At 38.1% G+C, this 20,930-nt stretch overlaps 1 protein-coding gene across 11 annotated transcripts in view; it reads left to right on the top strand.

The window, feature by feature from the left end:
- The window catches only part of hs3st3l (heparan sulfate (glucosamine) 3-O-sulfotransferase 3-like), a 70,821-nt gene that overhangs the window by 7,611 nt on the left and 42,280 nt on the right, over positions 1 to 20,930 (top strand). For 5 of the 11 annotated variants that reach the window (XR_015868323.1, XR_015868321.1, XR_015868320.1 and 2 more), the window contains exons 2-3: positions 9,457 to 9,686; positions 10,537 to 14,281. Coding sequence is in view for 1 of the 11 variants with exons in the window: in XM_088438499.1 (XP_088294625.1) it covers positions 9,457 to 9,686; positions 10,537 to 10,925 (619 nt within the window). In the remaining 10 variants the exon portion in view is untranslated. Of the gene's footprint in view, positions 1 to 9,456; positions 9,687 to 10,536; positions 14,383 to 14,429; positions 16,037 to 20,930 lie in introns of those variants that run through there. The other 6 variants (XR_015868329.1, XR_015868326.1, XR_015868325.1 and 3 more) reach the window with 6 other exon arrangements.

The raw sequence follows: 20,930 nt of genomic DNA, 5'->3' as shown, positions 1-20,930 counted from the left end.
TTTACTTTTCAGCCAGACTGAAGTAAAATAAAATTTGTGAATTGCACGCCTCCTCAAAACTAACTTGGTCAATTTTCCTGAAACAGATGGCTGCCAAATAATTAATGACTAAATAATCAAGTGATTGCATGATGATGTGGATTATGTGGGTCTATTTGACAAATTAAATAATAATAATAATAATTTTTAAAAATATATTAAACTGGTTGAATTGACTGCTTTATTGAAGTCATCATTACATTCACAATTTAAAATAAAATAAAATGAAATTAACACAAATATATATGTTTTTATTAATAACCTAAATAATTTTACAGATCTTTTTATTTGGCCCACCTGTTAGAAATCATTTTATTTTATTTTTTTATGAAAAATGTCAGTTTATTGATTTTTTTTCAAAATTATTCAATACATTAAAAGGTAGGCCATGTTTCACTGTGTGTGTATCATTACTATCAGATTGAAACCAGAATGAATGCAAATGTGCATTGTTTTGCTTTGAGATCAGAGCCCCATACAATGAATGGTGTTTGAAGGGAGATTGGATCAGGGAAAAGCACTATGATAAACTCTTAGCTGGCCTCAAAGTTTACTGTGTACTGTCGTCTGGGATCGATACCGCTATCTCCTCTCTCTGACCTTGGATTGACTCCAGCATTAGAGCGCTTTACATTGGTCAGCTCAGCTTCTCTTACAATTAGCAGGAAGCTTTATCCTGCAGTGGGATTATCTCAAACATAGTGGTCATGTTACATGCAGCTCTTCCACTTCCGTCAGTCCGAAGGCCTCCATTAAAATGGGTCAGTTGGAAATTCACCTTTGACTTTTCATGTTTTGTTGCTGAAGAGTTAGGGGCAGAAGTAAATGTAGTGGGAGAGCAATTGCTGGAAGGAGATATGAAGCTAGGATGGATTCGATGTTTGAGGGGTGACTACTGATGCCGCAACTTCACACATTTGTCCTGACCTCTGCTTCAACTCTGGGGAGTGTTATAAGAGTGAGGATCACGCGTGTGCATATTGTATGGGCGCATTTGTGTGTAAAGACTGACTTTTTAAGATTCTGTCACAGACTGGAAAAAATTCGGACCCCCAGACGGGAGTTCTTGAGGTTTATCAATGTTATTGACTGTGGTTTACTGGCAAGCTTGGGAGGTGTTTTCCATCTCGTCTCAATGTCAGCTCAAATGAAGAAGTACGAACAAAAGGGCAAAAGAGATCTACATCTCTACCAGCTTTGGTGTTTTTAAAAGCTTTTACTTAACATGCTGTATGACACTGTGGAACAGTGGTTAGCATGTCCACCTCACCATTTAGGGACCTGAGTTCAAATCCACCTCGCTCTTGTCTTCTTATGTGGAGTTTGCATGTTCTCTCCAAGCCTGAGTGGGTTCTCTCTGGGCACTTTGGCTTCCTCCCAACATTCCAAAAGCATTCACGGCAGGTGTATTGGACACTCTAAATTGTCCTTAGGTGTGATTGGGTGTATGAATGCTTGTTCGTCTCTGTGTGCCCTGAAATTATCTGACAACCAGTTGAGGGTGTCCCCCGCCTACTGCCCGAGGTCAGATGGGAAAGGTACCAGCAAGCCTGCCCCCTTTGTGAGGATAAGGGACTCTTGAAAATGGATTTTTAACATTTTAGAGTAAATAATTTTCAAATTACACAAAATACTTTATAGTGTAGTGGTGTTTGGTTGGGTGACCAGATTATCAAATTTAAAATCCAAAACTCTGTCATGGCACTATGCCAATATACAGTACTAAAATGTGTATCTCCTTCCCCTGGCATGCTGCTGTTCTGATTTTGGTTTGTGAAATAAGTGATGAAATGTTTGCACTTAACTCCTTGCTACGTGTTCACGGACTAGTCATTGTTGTTTGATGCGTTGAATCAGTATTTGTAATCGTGATGTCCTTCAGTGTGAGTGGTCACTGAATGTACCTTCAGTCAACTGTGCAAGTGATTACACTTTTTTTGCTTCTCCACACAGGTACTATTGTTGAATGTAAACACACTTTTTTCATTTCGATTCAGATAAAACTAAAAATAATTTTGGACTGTATGACTCACAGTCCCACACTGGAAACTTAGTTTGCTATGCTACATTTCAGCTCGGAAGGAAGATATATAGGTATATGGTTTTATTTAGTTTACACTGGCTTTATTAGGGCAATCTTATCAGAGCCTACGAAACTTTCTGTCAGAGACGCCATGGCCGCAGCCATATTTGCTCCTGAAGTTGAACCTTGACGCCAAGTTTAACTGCTTTTAAAACTAGACTAAAAACTGTGCCTTTGCCCTCATATGTATGGTTAAGGTCTTTTAAATTATTTCTTTCCAATATCTTTTTCTTACCCTGTTAATTCTTTTTGGAATTTTAGTAAAATAATTTCTAGTTCTTTTCTTCTAAGCGTCTGTAATTAAATGCTTAATCTCGGAAGTCTTTTAATTGTATTTTTAACTGTGTGAAGTGCATTGAGTCATATGTTTTATGAAATGCACTATATAAATTGATAAAGCTGTACTGTATTGCCTTCCCTCAGTTAACTTGAGTTAGAATGGCAAGCCTTTGCACCCTATTGTCTATAGTTGAGTCTGAAACTGAAAAGTGTGTCATCAAGATCATCCAATGACAAAAGAGAAGATAAAAAAAAAAGGCTCTTTCTTTTCGGGATCATCTGCTCCGATGACTATTATCCATCTGCGATTCATATTGCACTCATTAAGGGAGGGCCTGAGTGGCTTTGTGCCACCATGACACAGCGCATGGCGCTACTTGTGTTTTTGTGTTTCAACAATGGCATGTACTAATTGCCATGCAAATCCAAGAACAACGCCTGCCACAACAGTAGATGTTTTGCACAACTCAAGTTTTCCTAATACAAGCGTGAGGAAAAAAATGCTGGAATTCTTTAAATAGCATCACAGTTAAAGACAGAAGCGAAAAGGAAGGAAAATTATTCTCTCATAAACAGACTTGATTTGGCTTTCACCTTGTGATTTTGTTTATTGTGTGATTAACTGGGGTTCAGGTGTGTTCGGTAGGTCCAGGATCAGTTTTGGAGGTGATTGTCACGAGGCCCAGATGGGCGGGGCAGCTCGGCTCTCATTAAGATCCTCTCTGGGGACCCTGGGCACCTCTATGATGGATGTCTCTTGGAAGTGGACAGAGCACAGCCACAATAGACCGACCCCTTAATGGTCCCCCATATAGAGGCAATGAGAGGCCTCCTAATACCACACTCATGCATACAGACTCATATTTATGCACAGACATCTCATAAACAACACAGTCAGTGCTCTTTTTTCTCCCCTTGGATTGAAAATCAAATAGTAAATGTTGACATATATGATTGAGCCATAATACCAACCATTGCTGCACATTCCAGGTGATGAACATTTCACATTTTCTAAGACACATTGCATGACACATCATGCTCCTGATGGGGCTCTAGAGAGTACCGACTTCTTTCCCCATTGCATTAGTGCCCTCATTTTAATGCTCTATCTCCTTGTAGTCACACCTCCTTGTGTCACTCACACTATCATCCTTGTGGACACTGTTCATATGAATAGTTACCCTGAGGCCCCCATGAAGATCAATAGCCAGCAGCTTTGGCGAGTCTGGTGTATAAACCCACCAGGGAGTATAGATGAAGCATTATGGAATTGCTAACTAAAGGGAGCTTCCTCAAAGGCAAACAGACTTATCATAAACTGCTGGCTAATCCATGTGTTCATCATATTGGATGTTTGATCTTTCACTCAAAGTACCAATTAATTCAGTTAAAAGTCAGATTGCTTTGGTCAGGGATTTTACTGTCACATGGTGACAGTGGTTTTTACAACAGCTGGTTCTTACAAAGGGGGGTGGGGTGGGGGCGAGGGTGTTGTTTGCAAGATGAAGTCATAAAAATAGGACAGCGAAAAAAATCTTTAGAATAGTGTCAGTAAATGACAATTTATGAATTTAATACTGTGCAAAAAATACCAATTGAGGCTTTTTTTTTCCTTTTTGATCTTCTGTATGTTTTTTTTTATTACTATTAAGCACAGTTTAAGACATTTAATTTTCTCAAAAATCATTAGTACGCCTTATGATCCTGTGTGCCCTACTTTTGTATATTGCAAAAAATAGACCTGTTCATTAAGACTTCACCTAACTATCCAGTGCACCGTATGCTGCGTTCAGACCAAACGTGTGGAAGGCAAAAAACTGCACATTTTCAATTGGTGTCAATGTACTTCGCGCAACATGGCGCGAAAGTTCGTTGGGAGAAGCGAAGGAAGCGTATGGTTCGATGGGACACAGAAAGCGACATGGAATTCCTTTCATTTGGCCTGGTTACAAGAAGTTAAAAAAAATGTTAACTTTTGCTGCGCTTCGCATTGTGACAGCCAATCAGCTTTGGGGAATGTTCAACGTCTCACACATGGGTTGGGAATGAATCATGGCGGCCGATTTGCGGACACCTGCAGCTATGCTTCTCAGCCAGCTGAGGTTTCAATACCAAAACAGAGCCAAGCAAGAGCACTCACCTGGTATGTAAAATGGTGGAGGAGGAACTTGGGATACTTGTTATTTGCAGCATTTACTTCCATTTTTTTTTTTTTTTTTTTAACAGCTGCAAATGCTGGCAGTTAATACCCAGCGAATGAAAGCCTAGCAAATGAGCGAAACATTTTTTTGTTTTGTTTTTTTCGGTCTGAACACTGCATTAGGCCCAAGCTGATGTCAGTAATTAGATATTGTCATGTGCCGTCAGCTTGGTGTGGCGAAACGTAGGAATGTTGGAGTTTGTCGTGGGATCTTGTTCACGAGTGAGGGTAGGATGGAATGGGAGATCAACAGGTAGATCAGTTTGCTGTATGCTGTGGTTCCGGACGCTGTACCACCCTGTCATGGAAAAGGAAGCCGAAAGGCTTAGCACTTTACCTGTCAATCTATGTTCCTGCCCTTACCTATGAGCTGTGGATCGTGACCCAAATAATGAGATCCTGGATACAAGTGGCCGAAAAGGATTTTGCCTGGACTCTACCATAGAGATATGGTGAGGATGCCTCCCTGGTGAGGTTTTCCACTCATGTCCTACTGGGGACAACCCAGGACACGCTGGAGGGACTTTATCTCTTGGCTGACCTGGGAATGCCTGGGGAGGAGTAGCTGGATGATGTTGGGTTGGGATGAAGAGTGAAGTCTGGGCTTCGCTGCTCAGGCTGCTGCCCCCCGCGACTTGACCTCGGAATACAGTGAAAGAAAATGTATGTATGGATGGATGGACTCAACACTCTTGTGTGTCTCCGCGGGCTCCTGAGTCCAACCTCCGATTGTGATTATTATAGTCCTAAAACTATGGTAACTCTTCTTACTGGAAAATTCACCTTCCTACTGTTTTGTTGTTAGACAATAAAGAATAGTGATTAGCTTCTGTGTGTATAATAATACAGTCCAAATACTTGTTTGAAATTCACATCCTAGAATACAGTTTAAAAGGACTAATATATGCTAAAACACAACACTAAAAGGTAGGATAGTTATCAGATGCCTTTGCTCTTTCTATACAACATTCATTTAATATTCAATGAAAAAAAATTCAAGTTAAAAAATATCACTTTTTCTTTAGGTTATGGTTGCCTCAGCACCCAATTTCACATTAAAGCAGTCACATAAGCATTAACAAGAACCAGCTCACAGCTGAATTAGAGAGGGAAGCGAGATAAAATCTTGACATGTTTTATGCAGAGTAGAACCCTGAACCTCAAAGAGTATGGAGCAGACATGCTAACGCCGACCTCACTTACCTCCCTTGGCTGTCCCACATGGTGTTATAATGTGGGCAACAACTCCTTTGGAGCTCCCTGCACACCATAAAGTGGACATAAATTACTAACACTATGAAATCCTGATTTCAGCATTGGTAAAACAGTCTTCTTGGACCCTGTACATATGTATAAAAAGAATTATATGTTAGAAGTCTAAGCCATTGTATGTGATTTAGAGGTTACAGAATTAAACATGAATGGCAAACTTTCAGAAGCAGAAAAAAACTTCGATAGTAAAAAAGTTTCACATGAATTTCAAAATGAACCTTCTCATTCTCAACCATCTTCGAGGAGGTTCTTTCCATTTTCGCTCCGCATAATATGGATTGAAGTACCCCCAACCTCATCCAAAGGCCTGTTGAATGCCTTATTGATACAGAACTCTTATAATGCAATCATTCTTAAAACTTGCACTTACATGGCTTGCATTAATATGATCAAGAGAAGACAGCATTGCCATGAATTAGGTCTCACTGAGCATTACAACACCACAGTGGTTCCATTGAAATAAATGAGAAGGGCAATAGTTCATGCTTCTGTCTCAGGCAACCCAGGGTATGAATAGAAACTTTCCATTTTTCCATTTTCACATACATTCATCTTGTTTTTCCCTCAGTGGGAACAGAAGTAGAATATTTGAAGACAGTGAGACATCAGAAATTAGGCTTAATTTGAGTTTTTCTCATTCTTTTCCAATCGATTACTGGCACGGCCCAATTGACGAATGTTGCAAAAAGATTACCATAACAGATTATTCTGTGGTTTGGGGTTAGTTTAGAGCAAGGGTTTCAAAACCTTGTCCTCTTAGGGCCACATACAGAAAAACAGAAACACCAAATGGCCATGTTTTTTATTTTTACTTGCTGATTAAACACACAACAATCTATCAAACACTGTCTATAAAATGTAGTAAAAAACAAACAAACAAACAAATAAAATGCTATATTGTGGCTTTCTGTTAAAGGTGATGAGGCGATTAGGTGATGAGTTGACTAGGGTATTATACGCTCGTTTCCTACCATCAAAATGTTCATTAATTTTTTGTTTTTGTTTTTAAATAGCATTGCAGGTCATGTCAAAATGTAATTTTAGTATATTCTATGGGCCACTAAAATGCAGATGGTGGGCTACAAATGGTCCCTGGGTTTAGAGTGATTTTTCCTTCTTCGTCTTGCCCAAAAAAATGGTTGGGGCAGGCAAGTGTAAGTGTTAAACCTCATGAATAAGGGTTACCTTAACTAAGGGTTACCTTAATAATCCTACAAAAGGAGAAATATTCATCATTTCAGCAGTAATAGTGAATACAGGAACAAAAACGAGTGTGCTTATTCGAAGTTGAATTTGATGTATTTGTACTGTTGTAAGCGAGATACAATCCCATTTTTGTTGTCATTTGTATCCTTACTTTTAATGGTCACTATTTTTGGGGACAGAGTTGTAAGCTATATCATTCAAGATACACTCCATTTTTCATAAATGAATAGGAAGTATAAAAAAAACATTTAATTAATACACAAATGAAAAGATTTTCTTTTTATTTATTTTCAGTCAATTAGTCTGTCCCAAAGTTCATAAAATGACAAGTCATGTTTTTATGTTCTTCTTGAGGGCACTAATTAGTTCTTTGTGCTAAGGTAATGACATGCTGGAGGAGGAATGGGGGCTGCTCTTGGCCCCTGGCTATTCACAGACCGATTGCTAATGGGGATGTCGATTGTCTCCGCTGCCATCGTTCCTTCATCTGTCACCCGACTCTTTCATTTCCAACACTCTTGCAAACACGCAACATGCATTCAGACACACACAGTGTGTGCAATTTGATAGCCTAAAAATATGTTTATCAGTTAAAAAAAAACAAAAAACAAATATTGCTTGGAAAATACATGACTAAGTGAATCAAAAATGTGTGTATTTATCTGTGTGTGCGTGCAGACTGTAAGACTCCTGTGGCTCAGGCCACTGCAAAGACAAAGGAAGTCTGTAGACTGCATGTCTCTTTCGGATCCGATCAAATGTATTCACTGTGTGTGTGTGTGTGTGCGTGTGTGTGCGTGTGTGTGTATATGTGAGAGTATGTCAGATTCATAAACAGCTTTGGGAGGTGACCGTATTGATGACTTCTTTAGTTACAAGCACATATGAAACCTTTGCCGATAAGCGTGGCACGACAGAGCATCCAGTCTCCTCATGTGTCCCTAATGTGTACTCTTTCCACTTTTAGGATACGCAAACCTTGACTGTACCTCCAGGAATGAATTATTGTGTAAAAATAAAATAAAACAGTTCCTTTATCATTGAAAGTATGTAATGAAGAGAAGTAGAATGTTTATTGTCACACATATGGTTTTGTTTAATTCAATCAGCATGATTTTTTTTCTTTTTTTAATATTTAATTCTTAATTTTGTTTTATTGACGCAATCACCATTTTTACTTTCATTAATGTTGATGAATAAATGATTTTGTATTTAGTTCTTCTGACACAAAACACATTTTGACAAATTTCACAATTATTACATAAAAAAATTTAACTGGTTGAATTGATTGCTTTATTATAGAGTCATGAATATGTTCACAATTTAATACAAAATCAATCAAAATTAACACAAATACATTTTTATTATAACCCAAATTATTTCACGGACCCCATGACACAGACCCCAGGGGTCCGTGGACAGCACTTTGATAACCAGTTTTAAATGAATGAAATTGGCTTCTTCTTTAATGAACTACTCTTACCCTTGCAGTGTTCTTATTAAATTATCAGCGATTAATGTAAACAAATTTTACTTTCTTTGTGGCATTTTAGATGTACTTGAATTCCTGACGAAACATCTTGCCCTTTTCACCCAGGCATGTTTAAACACAGGCATTTTTCAGTTGTGTTTTCAAGTTGTAGCTCAATTAAAAAAGAAATCCAATAACTCAACAGACAAAAGGCAAAATGCAGTTGATCTTATCAAATCAATTATAAAATATAAACTGATTCACTGCCTGCACATTTACAATCAATCTTGTAGCTTCTATTACTGTTGGTGGACCCCAGTAAAAATTCATCGTTGATGTCTATAGTTGAAAACTGCGGTTGATAATGCAGTCAACAATTCAAAATTTAAGTAGATTTATTATACATTCACAAGAGCTACATAAGAGATGCTGATTCCAAGTAAAATGGTCAGTTGGTTTAGGTGTGGAGGCAGGTGTAGTAGCAGATGTCTTCCATTTGGTCCTGTGGGGCTTCTTGAGTCATTTATCTCTTAATGAGTCCCATCTGCTGAGCTTCTAGCTGGCGTCCAGACAGGCATAAAGTTTGACATAAATTTGCCAGCCGCGTTTATGTGGTCACTCTTGCCAATGTTAAATGAATAACATTGTTAATTAATGCCTTTCACTAAGACATTCATTTATGTTAGACCCCAGAGTTAAACCTGCCTTAATATAGCTAAATAAACTAAGCTTTGTCTTTAATAACTAGTACAAAAACATGTGTTTGTGAAAAAAAAAAAAAAAAGGTTTTCGCTAGCCATTTTTCACAAGAATGTATTTAGATTCGACATACACCATATAAATCTTATGCGGGCAGCAGTTGACTTGGTGACTCTAATTACAAACAATGTCTAATCTTCTTTCCAGGAGTATGATGCCCAAAGCACTGGATGGACAAATTGTAATGGAGAAGACACCGCGTTACTTTGTTACAGTGGAAACGCCAGCAAGAATCCACGCAATGTCACAAGAGGTGAAACTGATCGTGGTTGTGCGAGACCCGGTGACCCGAGCTATATCTGACTACACGCAGATCGTCTCCAAGACACCTGACATTCCTCCTTTCGAAAGCCTGGCCTTCAAGAATCGTACCACAGGTTAGACTATCACAGTAATCAGTAGGCTCATGCTGAAAGTACAGAAAAAAACGAGGTTAGAGATTCCACAACACATGTAGTTCCAAAGTCTGATGACTCAGACATGGATGGCACAGCACTATGGTTTAGGTCTTTTTTTTTATTTGGTTATTCGGTACTTAACATTAAAATATTTCACAGGGTTTATGGGATGGAGCTTACATTCTTGTTTCACACCATTCCCCCACAGCATTTTCTAAAAACAGCAGTGTTATTTTTTTAATTAAACTAATTAAATGTAATCAACAGCATTTGCTTGTTAGGGGACTCAAATCCACAAAACCTTTGACTGTAGATTAGCAATCACAATGCACACTTTGAGCTAAACAGCCTATTATTATGGTAGCCCGGTAGAAGTGTGATTAGCACATCCGACTCACAGTTCAGAGTCCCGAGTTCAAATCAGGCTCACTCTGGCCTTCCAGTGTAGAGTTTGCATGTTCTCCCCGATCCCACGTGGGTTTGCTCTGGGCACTCCGGCTTCCTCCCACATTCCAAAAACACGCATGGCAGATGTATTGGACACTCTAAGTTGTCCTTAGATGTGATTGGGTGAGTGAATGCTTGTTCGTCACTGTGTGCCCTGCGATTGGCTGGCAACCAGTCCAGGGTGTCCCCCGCCTACTGCCCGAAGACAGCTGGGAACCATCAACAACCCTAGTAAGGAGAAGCAGCTACACATAATGGACGGAAGGGTATTATTATTATTGACAATGACGATAAAGATATTCTATTCTATTGCAGCAAATGCAGAAAAAAGTGTTTCTTAATCAGACTTGATTTTCAGTGCTGTCCCTTGTCTCTTTTTCAGGTCAGATAGATCCACAGTGGAGCCCTCTATGGATCGGTCTATACGCCAAGCACCTGGAGCGATGGTTGGCCTGGTTCCCCCGGAGTCAGGTCCATCTGGTCAGCGGTGAAAGGCTCATCTCTGATCCAGCTGGGGAAGTGGGGAAAGTCCAGGACTTTCTTGGTCTCCAGAGGATTGTCACAGACAAACACTTTTATTTCAACAAAACAAAAGGCTTCCCTTGTCTGAAGAAGCCCGAGGGGAGTAGTAAACCTCACTGCTTAGGGAAGACCAAAGGGAGGACACATGTCTCAATTGACCCACAAGTTATGCAGAAACTGAGGGATTTTTACAAACCCCATAACCACCGTTTTTATCAGATGGCAGGGCAGGACTTTGGATGGGAATAAGGATTTCAACTAGTATTTTCTTCGCAGAGTGATCATTATTTAATTGAGAAAAATCTTCAAAACTTGTTTTTATACACCCGTGCTTCTTTTCCAAATTGTGGTACTCACCTCTACACAATAATAGCATATTTCTTTTGACAAAACTAGATAGTTGTTGACACTGTTTAGTGTGTTTAGTCAGCCATTATTACAAGTACAGTCAATAATATATACCTGTACACACTTTTTGTTATCTCATCCTGTTGCTGCCTATGTTTGTATCTTGAGTACATCCATCCATCTGTCCATTTACTATAGCCGCTTATCCTCGCTAGGGCTGCAAAGGCTTGCCGGTGCTTGTCTCGGGTGTCTTTGGGCAGTAGGCGGTGGACACCCTGAATTAATTGCCAGCCAATTGCAGGGCATACAGAGACGAATGTTCAGTGTCCAATACCAAGCATGTTTTTGGAATGCAGGAAGAGACCGGAGTGCCCAGAGAAGACCCGTGAGGGCATAGGGAGAACATGCAAACAACACACAGGAAGGCCCGAGCTGGAATTGAACTTGAGACCTCTGAACTATGAGGCAAATGTGCTTCCACCAAAGGCTTCCACCAAATGAAGGGCACACAGAGAGGAAGGACCATTCACACTCACAATCAAACCAAAGTGAAATTTGTTTAAGTCTCCAATAATGTCCGATGTTCAATACCAGGCATGTTTTTGGAATGTGGGAGGAGACCAGAGTGCCCAGAGAAGACACCCGGGCACAGGGAGAATATGCAAACTCCACACAGGAAGGCCCGGGCAAGCTGGAATTGTCCCCGAGACCTCTCAAATGTAAGGCAGACGTGCTACACACTGTGCCACTTTTCCTTGAATAGAATTTGTCTCATTTGACAACAGCTACATGCCTAGAAGTTTTGAATACCCAAGGCGACTTCGTTGTTGTTTGGCAGTGACTGGTTCAGATTGAAATTATGTTTCTTATTGATTACTGCTGTGGTAGTCTATGCTATGAATACCCCAAGCCAAGGAGAGGAGAACCAAGGGAACATTGGGATTATATGGACCAAGATATTGTCAATAATATCTCGAAAGAAACCTACATATACCTATTAATCTGGTCTAATTCGAGCCCCGTTCCTCCTTTGGAGTGAGTAAAGGCCCAATTATCAAAGAACGAATGAAAATCCTGGCAGATGATCATGTAGTGAGTGTTCATCTAAATCGGAACAGACGTTGCCTGTTACAGTGGCAGTGTAAGATTGCTGCCCTCTGGTTTCAGCTGCAATGAGTCAATTGTTAGTCTAAAATTCAGTATTTAAATATGTAGGAGCGATAAGAAGGATTTGCAACTGCAATGTCATTACCAAATAAGGTGGCAATTGGAGTAGCTTTTTTTTTTTATTATTCTTTCAGTTTTTTAAATTTTCCAGCAGTCTGGATACCCAGTGGCACCTTGATACCATGATAGACATTTGATTTGGTGATTCACAATTGTCAGTAGAGATACTGTTATATGTTTGACGGTCACCATGAGTAGTGTTGGGAGTAATGCATTACAAAAGTAATGTAATTTCTGTAATGCATTGCTTTTTGCTTTAATGCTATTGTGTAATGCATTGCACACAAAAAATAGTAATATTTTACTTGAAAATGCACCAAAAACACAGCAAGATCTAGATACCCATTACTTTCAGTTTGTCAGAGATAAAGAAAAGTAGAATGTAATTTAGGTGCACTTTGTGTACGACACCTAATGAGCTGCCCACTTTGCCAAATAGCACCAGTAATTTGACAAACTATTTAGAGGGGAGCCACAGTAATGTGAAGTTACCGAAAAGAAAACACAAACAGGATTGAAAGTGAGGATAAAACAAAGGATGCCACTGCGACCTCAAGAGGTTAGAAGACCCATGGTGGAGTAAGTCATGCATAGAAGATATGCTGCCGCTTTCCACAGTAGTTTTGCCAGCATTTCCAAACCTTGTCAGCCTGTCACAACTCGCAATGACAAGGTAGAATAATGCTAATTTTCACTGTACAATTGCTATTAATAATAGTCTGTAAATAGTTCTGGTCAATGTGTTTCAAGATGAAGCATGCAAAAACTCACGTTAAACAGTACGTCAAAGACAGTAACGATGATAGCTATCTGGCCCACCAAAACCATCTATTTTTGAAATGTCCATCCCTAACCTAGATGACTACTTGAATTTGAATTTTAAGATTGAACTTTGTGTTTCTGCACAACGCATTAAACAATGCATCACTATGCTGTGAAACAAAGTAATAAAGGGAATAAAACACACAAAAAAGAATTTTTTATCTCGTCATGTCTTTAAAAGTTTGCAATACAATACAGATAAAATGATTTGTACTGTTTTCAGGCTTAAGCCATCCTTCCACTGGATGTGTAGTAAGCGTAATGAGCAACATTCCGAATGGCAAATCCATATTTCGAGTTATAGTGGTGAGAGTAATATAAAAGTAATGCAATAGTAGTATAGTGACTTACATTTCAAATACAGTAAAATTGTAATTTAACCAATTACTTTAAAAAATGACAGTAATAAGTAAGAGATAATGCATTAGTTTTGAAGTAACTTGCCCAACACTGACCATGAGCACACCTTAAATATCAGTAAAAACACACAACTGATTTTTCAGTTCATTTTTGAAGGTTGTCGTGGAACTAAATATCAATCATGATGTTCTTAACTTTATATCTGTTAATTTTTAATTCTCACTAAGTCATAGGCCTTACCTACTAAGTGACATCAATGTACTGTTCTCGAAAAAGAGATGAATCTTTTATGTGGCAAATGATGGAGAGGACTGAGCAAGGGAATCTTTAAATGAGCTCATTTTTGACTGAGTGGTTTTGTATTCTTGAATAATTAATGTTGCTAAATGGATAGAGGTGATGGAAATGATGTGTATCACTTAGCCCTTTGGCACATGTAGGAACTGCATACGTGGGCCGAAGCTCGGATCAACACATTTTGGCCAATGAGAAGGCCTAATGGTTCTACAGATGATAAATGCAAGCCAACATTACGAGCCATGTTTAAAAAATACGGGCTCAAGTGAGGCCATTGGGCACTGGAAGATGTTAAGCTTTGTGATGCTGATTTACAGGGTTTTATTTTTGCATGTATTTGCACTAGTTTGAAAACAAAAATAAAACAATTTCGAGGCAAAAAAACAAAACAAAACATACAAGCATCAACTTGTTGCAATCTGTCATTTATTGTTCTTTTCCCCGCATCTGCTCCCTGCAGGTCTTCCTGAGCCTTGATTTTTTATCAAGTGTAATCTCAAATGGGATCCAACTGTTCTTAAGTAGTCTTTTTGAGGCATCCCTGATGCAATGTGAGTAACATTCCGTTAATCGCAGTGATGAAATGTTGCTCTTTTTCAATGTTGTTGATTTATTTAAAAATGAAAATAAAATTGGAACATAGTATTTCCAACTGTTTGCTCATGCAGTTTTTATCGCTGAGATTTTTTTTTCATTCAGATTCCCTACGAAGGAAGGGGCTCCATATGCTAGTGATGGCAAAATGAAGCTTCTTGAACCAATGACGCTTTGCAGTCAATTGGTTTGCACAGGGGTTCAACGCTTCATGTTGCTTCATCTGTTTTATGGCGTCACCAAGTGGTCCTCAAGCCGAAGAAGTCAACATTGTTGAGAATTCTAAGAAAGTAACTAATAGTACCAGATCTGCTTATTTCTTTAGAAGTGCGAATAGACAATGGGCTGCCTGTCATGCCACTGTATCACAGTGGCACGTCAAGCCAAACGTTGTGAGCTGCAAAACCTACACTATAAATTATATTTTAGTTCAAGAACACATTACTATTTTATTCATAACTTTACAAATTATGACTAAAATATTTCAAATGAAAATACAGTGTGTTACGAAATTAATCCGTTCCGCGGTTGTAGTCATAGGGCGAATTCGCCGTATGATGGGCAATCCAAACCTATGTTAAATAGCTAATGCGTTTAGAACCCCAGGTAAAAACATCAAAATTGTACATATTAAAATTTGGTACCAAAATAGCATGTCAGTGAGGAGACGCCGACAAATAGCACATCAGAATTGTATTGATGCGTTGCAGGGACGGCAACTGAAAATAAGTGTAATTACCTAAAAACACCTACAGATGGAGACGAAACAATACAAATATAGCCAAGCCCCTAGGGTCATGACAGTTGCAAAACTGGGAAAATGTCATAAAGAGGGGATGAAAAAACTCAGTATTCCATATCGCAACATGAAAATAACGTAAGTCAGGGACGTTGTAACGTGGGGGTCCACTGTATCTCACACCAGAGCCATTCATTTCTTAAATAGAAAGGATGCACGCTGATCTTTCATCCGAGCAAACTTGTCAAAAACCCATTTGTCGAAGTCCAATAAGCCATGACTGAATTCATTTTCAATTGTCAACATACAGTAGCCAGTGCATTTCATCTCTGCTGACCCATTGAGCTTCCTGTCAATGTCTTGATCCTTTTTGGTGTTGAAAAGTTTAATTTCTGACTCAGTTGGTGTCATTTGTGTTGTGATGATAATTTTTAGCAGTGACACAGTTTCAGATAATGCATCCTGTAGGTTCCATCCCTAATTGCAGCAGAGACAGTGTGTTGCCACTAAGCAGTAAGCAGCCACTAAGCAGAGTGACAGTACATCAGATTTTAGTTGCATTCATATTCATCTCATGGAAAGGATTTGCTAAACTTACCACAAGCTGTGCTGCTCTAAGGTGATCACTTTTGCAAAATCTCTGTTCCACTAGAGCAAACCACGGTATCACAAAATTCCTTCAGAACCTGCAGTTTGTTTACCTCCGCATTCTTGCTGCTGTCTGTTATTCTTGACAAATGTCATCTACTTTTTCTCTCAGTTGAGTCGATCTTTGAATCGCATTGTAGTCCATGTAGTGGCCAGACATTTTCTAATCACAGTTAGCCAGGTTCCCCTTGAACCATTAGGTTGAAGGTGCAGATTTTGTCCTTTCCTGCTTGAACAATGTTAAAATCCACTGGCTTAACGTATAATTTCTCATTGTTGTACAAGTGGCAAAGTGCTAAATTTTGTCTTTATTAAAGTATCTATATCATTCATATTTGATGAGTTGCTTTTATTGTCCTTTAGGTTACAATGAAAACCAAGCCAGTTTGCTGCTGCTATCCACCTAAACAGAAACACGTTTGTTACATCTTGCGTCTGACGTATGTCACTTCAATACGTGAATTGGCTGATTTCGGCGTTGGGACCACATAGACTGGGCACCATGGCTGTCTACTGAGAGCGGTTAAAGACATGCGCAGATGCGAACTATGGCTTTGGTGGCTCGTCACTCACATTTGCTCATGGGCCGGCCCTATGTGAGTCGCAGTTAGTGAAATTGTGTTTGGTTTTGGCAAAGCCTTTGGATTATGCAAAATGTTTACAATGGAATTGCCTTGGTAACATAATTGTCATGAATATTGTTATTCCGGATGTTTGTTTTATGGATTATTACATTCTAAAGAGAAGAGGATTATTTTGAACCTGCAGTGCTCCACTAGCGCCAGTAGGTAGAGCCAGCCCCCACTTTAATATTCTGTCTCCCAGAAAAATTAGGCTCTGATCTGGACAACACGGTGTCACGGTATTGTTCTGAAGTATAACAGCAAAAGTCAACTTTCAGATACCCATAAAAAATGGCAAAATCAAAGGTGGGGACTGAGAACCGGGGTTTTCAAACAAGGTGTGAGTTGGAGGTTGCTGGAAAACCTGTGTGTCTTCTGTGTGGAGAAAGTGTGGTGATAATGAAACAGTAGCTATAACCTGAAATGGCATCATGAAACAAAACACGCAGACAAAAGCAAGACTATGAAGACTAAACAAAGGTGACAGAAAGTGGAAGAATTAAAACAAGGTCTTCAATCTAAACAGGCTCTGTTCAGAAAAGTAACATCACAAAACTGTCAAGGCCAGTTCTATTTTGCCCTTCCAGACCCTAACCCTAAAAGAGCAGCATTGTGATAAAGGAAAAAGGTTTGGCAGCATGACATTTCTGACATTGCCCAGTTCTCAATTTTCATCCACAAAGTGGAATCCCGCTACTCTGTGGAGGAGGAGTTTTTAGTGTTCGTCCTATGCATAGTTCACCGACAGGACATGATCATGGCGCTGTCAAGACACTAACCCTGGGTCTACTGGGGAAACCAACGCACTGGTTTGTGTATGGTAGGCCAAAGCCAAAGGTGATTCTGTCAGGTAGTTTATGTGGACAGTCTTTGAATACTCCTGTGAAAAATGTACCGCCTGAAGTTAGAGTCCAATTCCCCCTGGATATAAATTAATTACCAACATTTTTTTTCAATTATGTTCTAAACGTACGTATTCACTTTAGTGAGTGATAAAAAAAATGCTGATATTATTTATTTCTTTAAAAAAAAATACCCTACTTTTGCCAATTCTCTAAGATAATATACAGATAGTGCCTTGAATATTTTTGCCTCATTCATTTAAGGTACATGTTATGAGGATTTGAGCTAAAGGAATTTTGTCTTTTGTGCCTGTTGAAAAATTTACTTTAACTCCCCGGCTGTAGAGGATTTTGCAGTACACGCCGCGCTTGATAACCAAACAAACTGTCTGACAAGCGTTTTCAGGGGGAAAAACAAACGAAACAAACGTTGGCAGTAAACATGTCAACGTAAAATGGCTGCCTTCTGATTTCAGTTCGAGGAGACTGTGGCCAATTCCAATATTATAAAGCCGTGCCCGGACCAGCCTTGTTATTTCAACGGGTGCGAATGAAACACAACAGTTGTGACAGCACCGCTCTCTTGTGGCCGACGTGATAAAAACCTCAATTTTAATCTCATATAATGTGCAAATACATACGGTACATTAAGACAATACTTGCTTTAAAATGTAAAGAGAAATATGACATAACAACGTAATTTGCACATATCTCAAATTAAATAAAAGACACATGACATATTCTTCCAAATGTATTGAAATCTACATGGTTGTGTTTCTCAATGGCTAACTTTATATACTAACACAACAGCCAGATACGTTATTGGCTTACACGGAATGCAACCAATCACGGATAACATTTGGCAGTTTTCGCGTTTGCAAGTAGTACCATTGTAGTCTGCTTCTTCGTCACATTTACACACTTGTGAAGGCTTTACAGAAGCCTCAAGCTCCGCTACGACAATACCTTATCATCGTGCACTCCTGCACTTTTTCCATTCCAAAAAAACAAAAAACAATCAACTTTTTTGTGCTCTCATACTCATCAATAGCAAATAGCATTAGCTAGCCACACATGCACAATATTTAAAACTAATACAAAAACGTTCTGAAAATAAATACTGCATAGCCTACATATGCATTAAGTACAATGAAAGTCCCCTTTGTGGGGGTAATGAATAATTTGCTCACAGCATTTAAACAGAATATCACCATTTTTTATGAAGGGGGGGGGGCAAAAATTTTGATACGACATTCGATATAATTAAACTGAGCAAGTGTTTGTACTGTATGTATTTAGGAAGCTGGAATTGGTTCCTTTATGAAAGCAGGAGTAACCATCTGGGTGTCCGTGGTCACCACCGGACGGACCATTGAGGCCTGAAATTAGCTAACGGCAGTGGTTCTCAAAGTCCCTCAAAGACCCCCGGGGGTCGGTGGCCTGACTGCAGGGGGTCAGTGAAATAATTTGGGTAATTGATTTAAAAAAAAAAAAAAAAGGGAAGCATTTTCACGTTCTTTTAAGAGTCCAGACATTCAATCCCAGATACTTAAGTATTGATTTAATACTTATATATCTGACAATTGATGTCCTTAATGTACTTAAGTATCTATTGACTGGGCTCTGAAAAAATGTGAAAATATGTCCCTACATTGAATGAGCTAATATATTTTTAAAAATGTTATAATTTTGAAATTTGTGAAAAGTTTTTTTGTGTCTACAATTGCTTGCTAATTGAGGTGGTGAAACCAGCAAAGCTAAAGTGGCATATTATTTTATAATGCTGTTTTTGACTAAATAATTGGTAATCGATTAGCTATAAGGAGGCGTGCAATTTGAAATTCTTATTTTCTAAACTTGAGTATAGCTGAAAAGGAACAAAAATACATGAATCATTTGGTGACTAAAAAGTTAATACATTTTTATAAATTTGTCCTCTTCTTAAATTCTTTCTTATTTTTGCAGTATTTCCTCTAAATAGTTATGATCATCTAAGAAATGTACTGAAATTACCAAAATAATATGACAGGTGGGAGAATGGAGAGAATAAACAGAAATGGACCTAGTATTGAGCCCTGAGTGACACCTTGGGACAGAGGAGCAATGGAGGAGGAGACATTAACATAAACGAACTGAGGTATGATGCCAACCATGTTAGGTTTTCACCCATGACATGGATGAAAATGTGAGAAGCAGTGGAATCATATGGTTAATGTATCAAATGTGTGGGTTCTCTGTATTTAGCTTGTTTCTGATCTTAAATTGTGGTGGGAAAACGACTATACATGTTTGAAAAAGGGAAAATACTCTTTCATGGCACTTATGAAGATGTGAAGTTTTGAGGTACACTGTTGGCATGAAAAGAAAGAAATTGATTCAGATCTTTGTTAATGTCATGGAAACCAAGCAAAGGATCACCTGCTTTAGCTGCCTATTTTATTGGTGGACCACCCTGCTCCACCCCCCAAATCACTGTCAATTCTGAACAAATTTTGCGACACAAACACATGTAAAACTAACTACTTTTGCAGGGCTCCATCACTCAATGACAACAGATGTCTTATTCATCTTTTTTCTCCTGCTTTGCATTGTATTGTCGCCTATTACAATAGCATAACAATACACCAGCATGTTTTATCACTGCTTCTGCCTAATGAAACTCAATCATGCAACTAGAATTTCCTGGTACAAACACCTATTTTTGTATCAAATATCTGGTATCTGAACTTTCTTTGTTATGCTTTATTTACAAGACTAGTTCCTTAATCAGTTACATAAATACAATATATGATAGTATGACAATTTATTTCATATTATTTATTTGATTATGCTCGGAAGCATGATACAAACTGGAGTAAATGTTTTTCAGTGCCAACCTTATGAATATATGTATTTAAATATGTATATATATATATATATATATATATATATATATATATATATATATATATATATATATATATATATATATATATATATATATATATATATATGTGGTGGCCGTCGGGCCAGCAAGGCCTTCTCTGCTGGCCTAATATAAGCTTATCATAACTATAATTAACTATAACTATATTGACTATAATAAAAGTCAATTTCATTTTAAATTTGCTTTTAATATATATATATATATATATATATATATATATATATATATATATATATATATATATATATATATATATAAATATATATATATATATATATATATATATATAACAGTGGTGGCCGTCGGGCCAGCAAGGCCTTCTCTGCTGGCCTAATATAAGCTTATCATAACTATAATTAACTATAACTATATTGACTATAATAAAAGTCAATTTCATTTTAAATTTGCTTTTAATATATATATATATATATATATATATATATATATATATATATATATATATATATATATATATATATATATATATATATATATATTACATATAAAATTACTCTCCATATTGTCCTTTCCATGTCATATTATATCCATATGGTTATACTGTATATCGTCTTCCTTTGTGCTGCATTTTTAGTGTAGAGTTTTTAGCCAATTAGAATTCAGCTAACATGTGTCATCAGGCAGACTTCATGACAGACTTCATGTCTGCCTGAGCCCGGAGGAGTTGTGTATGGACCCATATTTTTGTCAAGACAATTGCAAAAGCCAATCGACCCATAAAATCGCATTCAAGAAATCTCACTTAGAACATGACGTAACTGAACGCTCACTGCAGGAAGGTGGTGCAATATGGACCCACCAAGTTTAATG

This window comes from Hippichthys cyanospilos, chromosome 17 (genome assembly GCF_059441005.1).
Source record: "Hippichthys cyanospilos isolate Australia breed blue-spotted pipefish chromosome 17, RoL_Hcya_1.0, whole genome shotgun sequence".
NCBI lineage: Eukaryota > Metazoa > Chordata > Actinopteri > Syngnathiformes > Syngnathidae > Hippichthys > Hippichthys cyanospilos.
The sequence above is the reverse complement of the archived record's forward strand: the minus strand, read 5'-3'. Positions and strand labels throughout refer to the sequence as shown.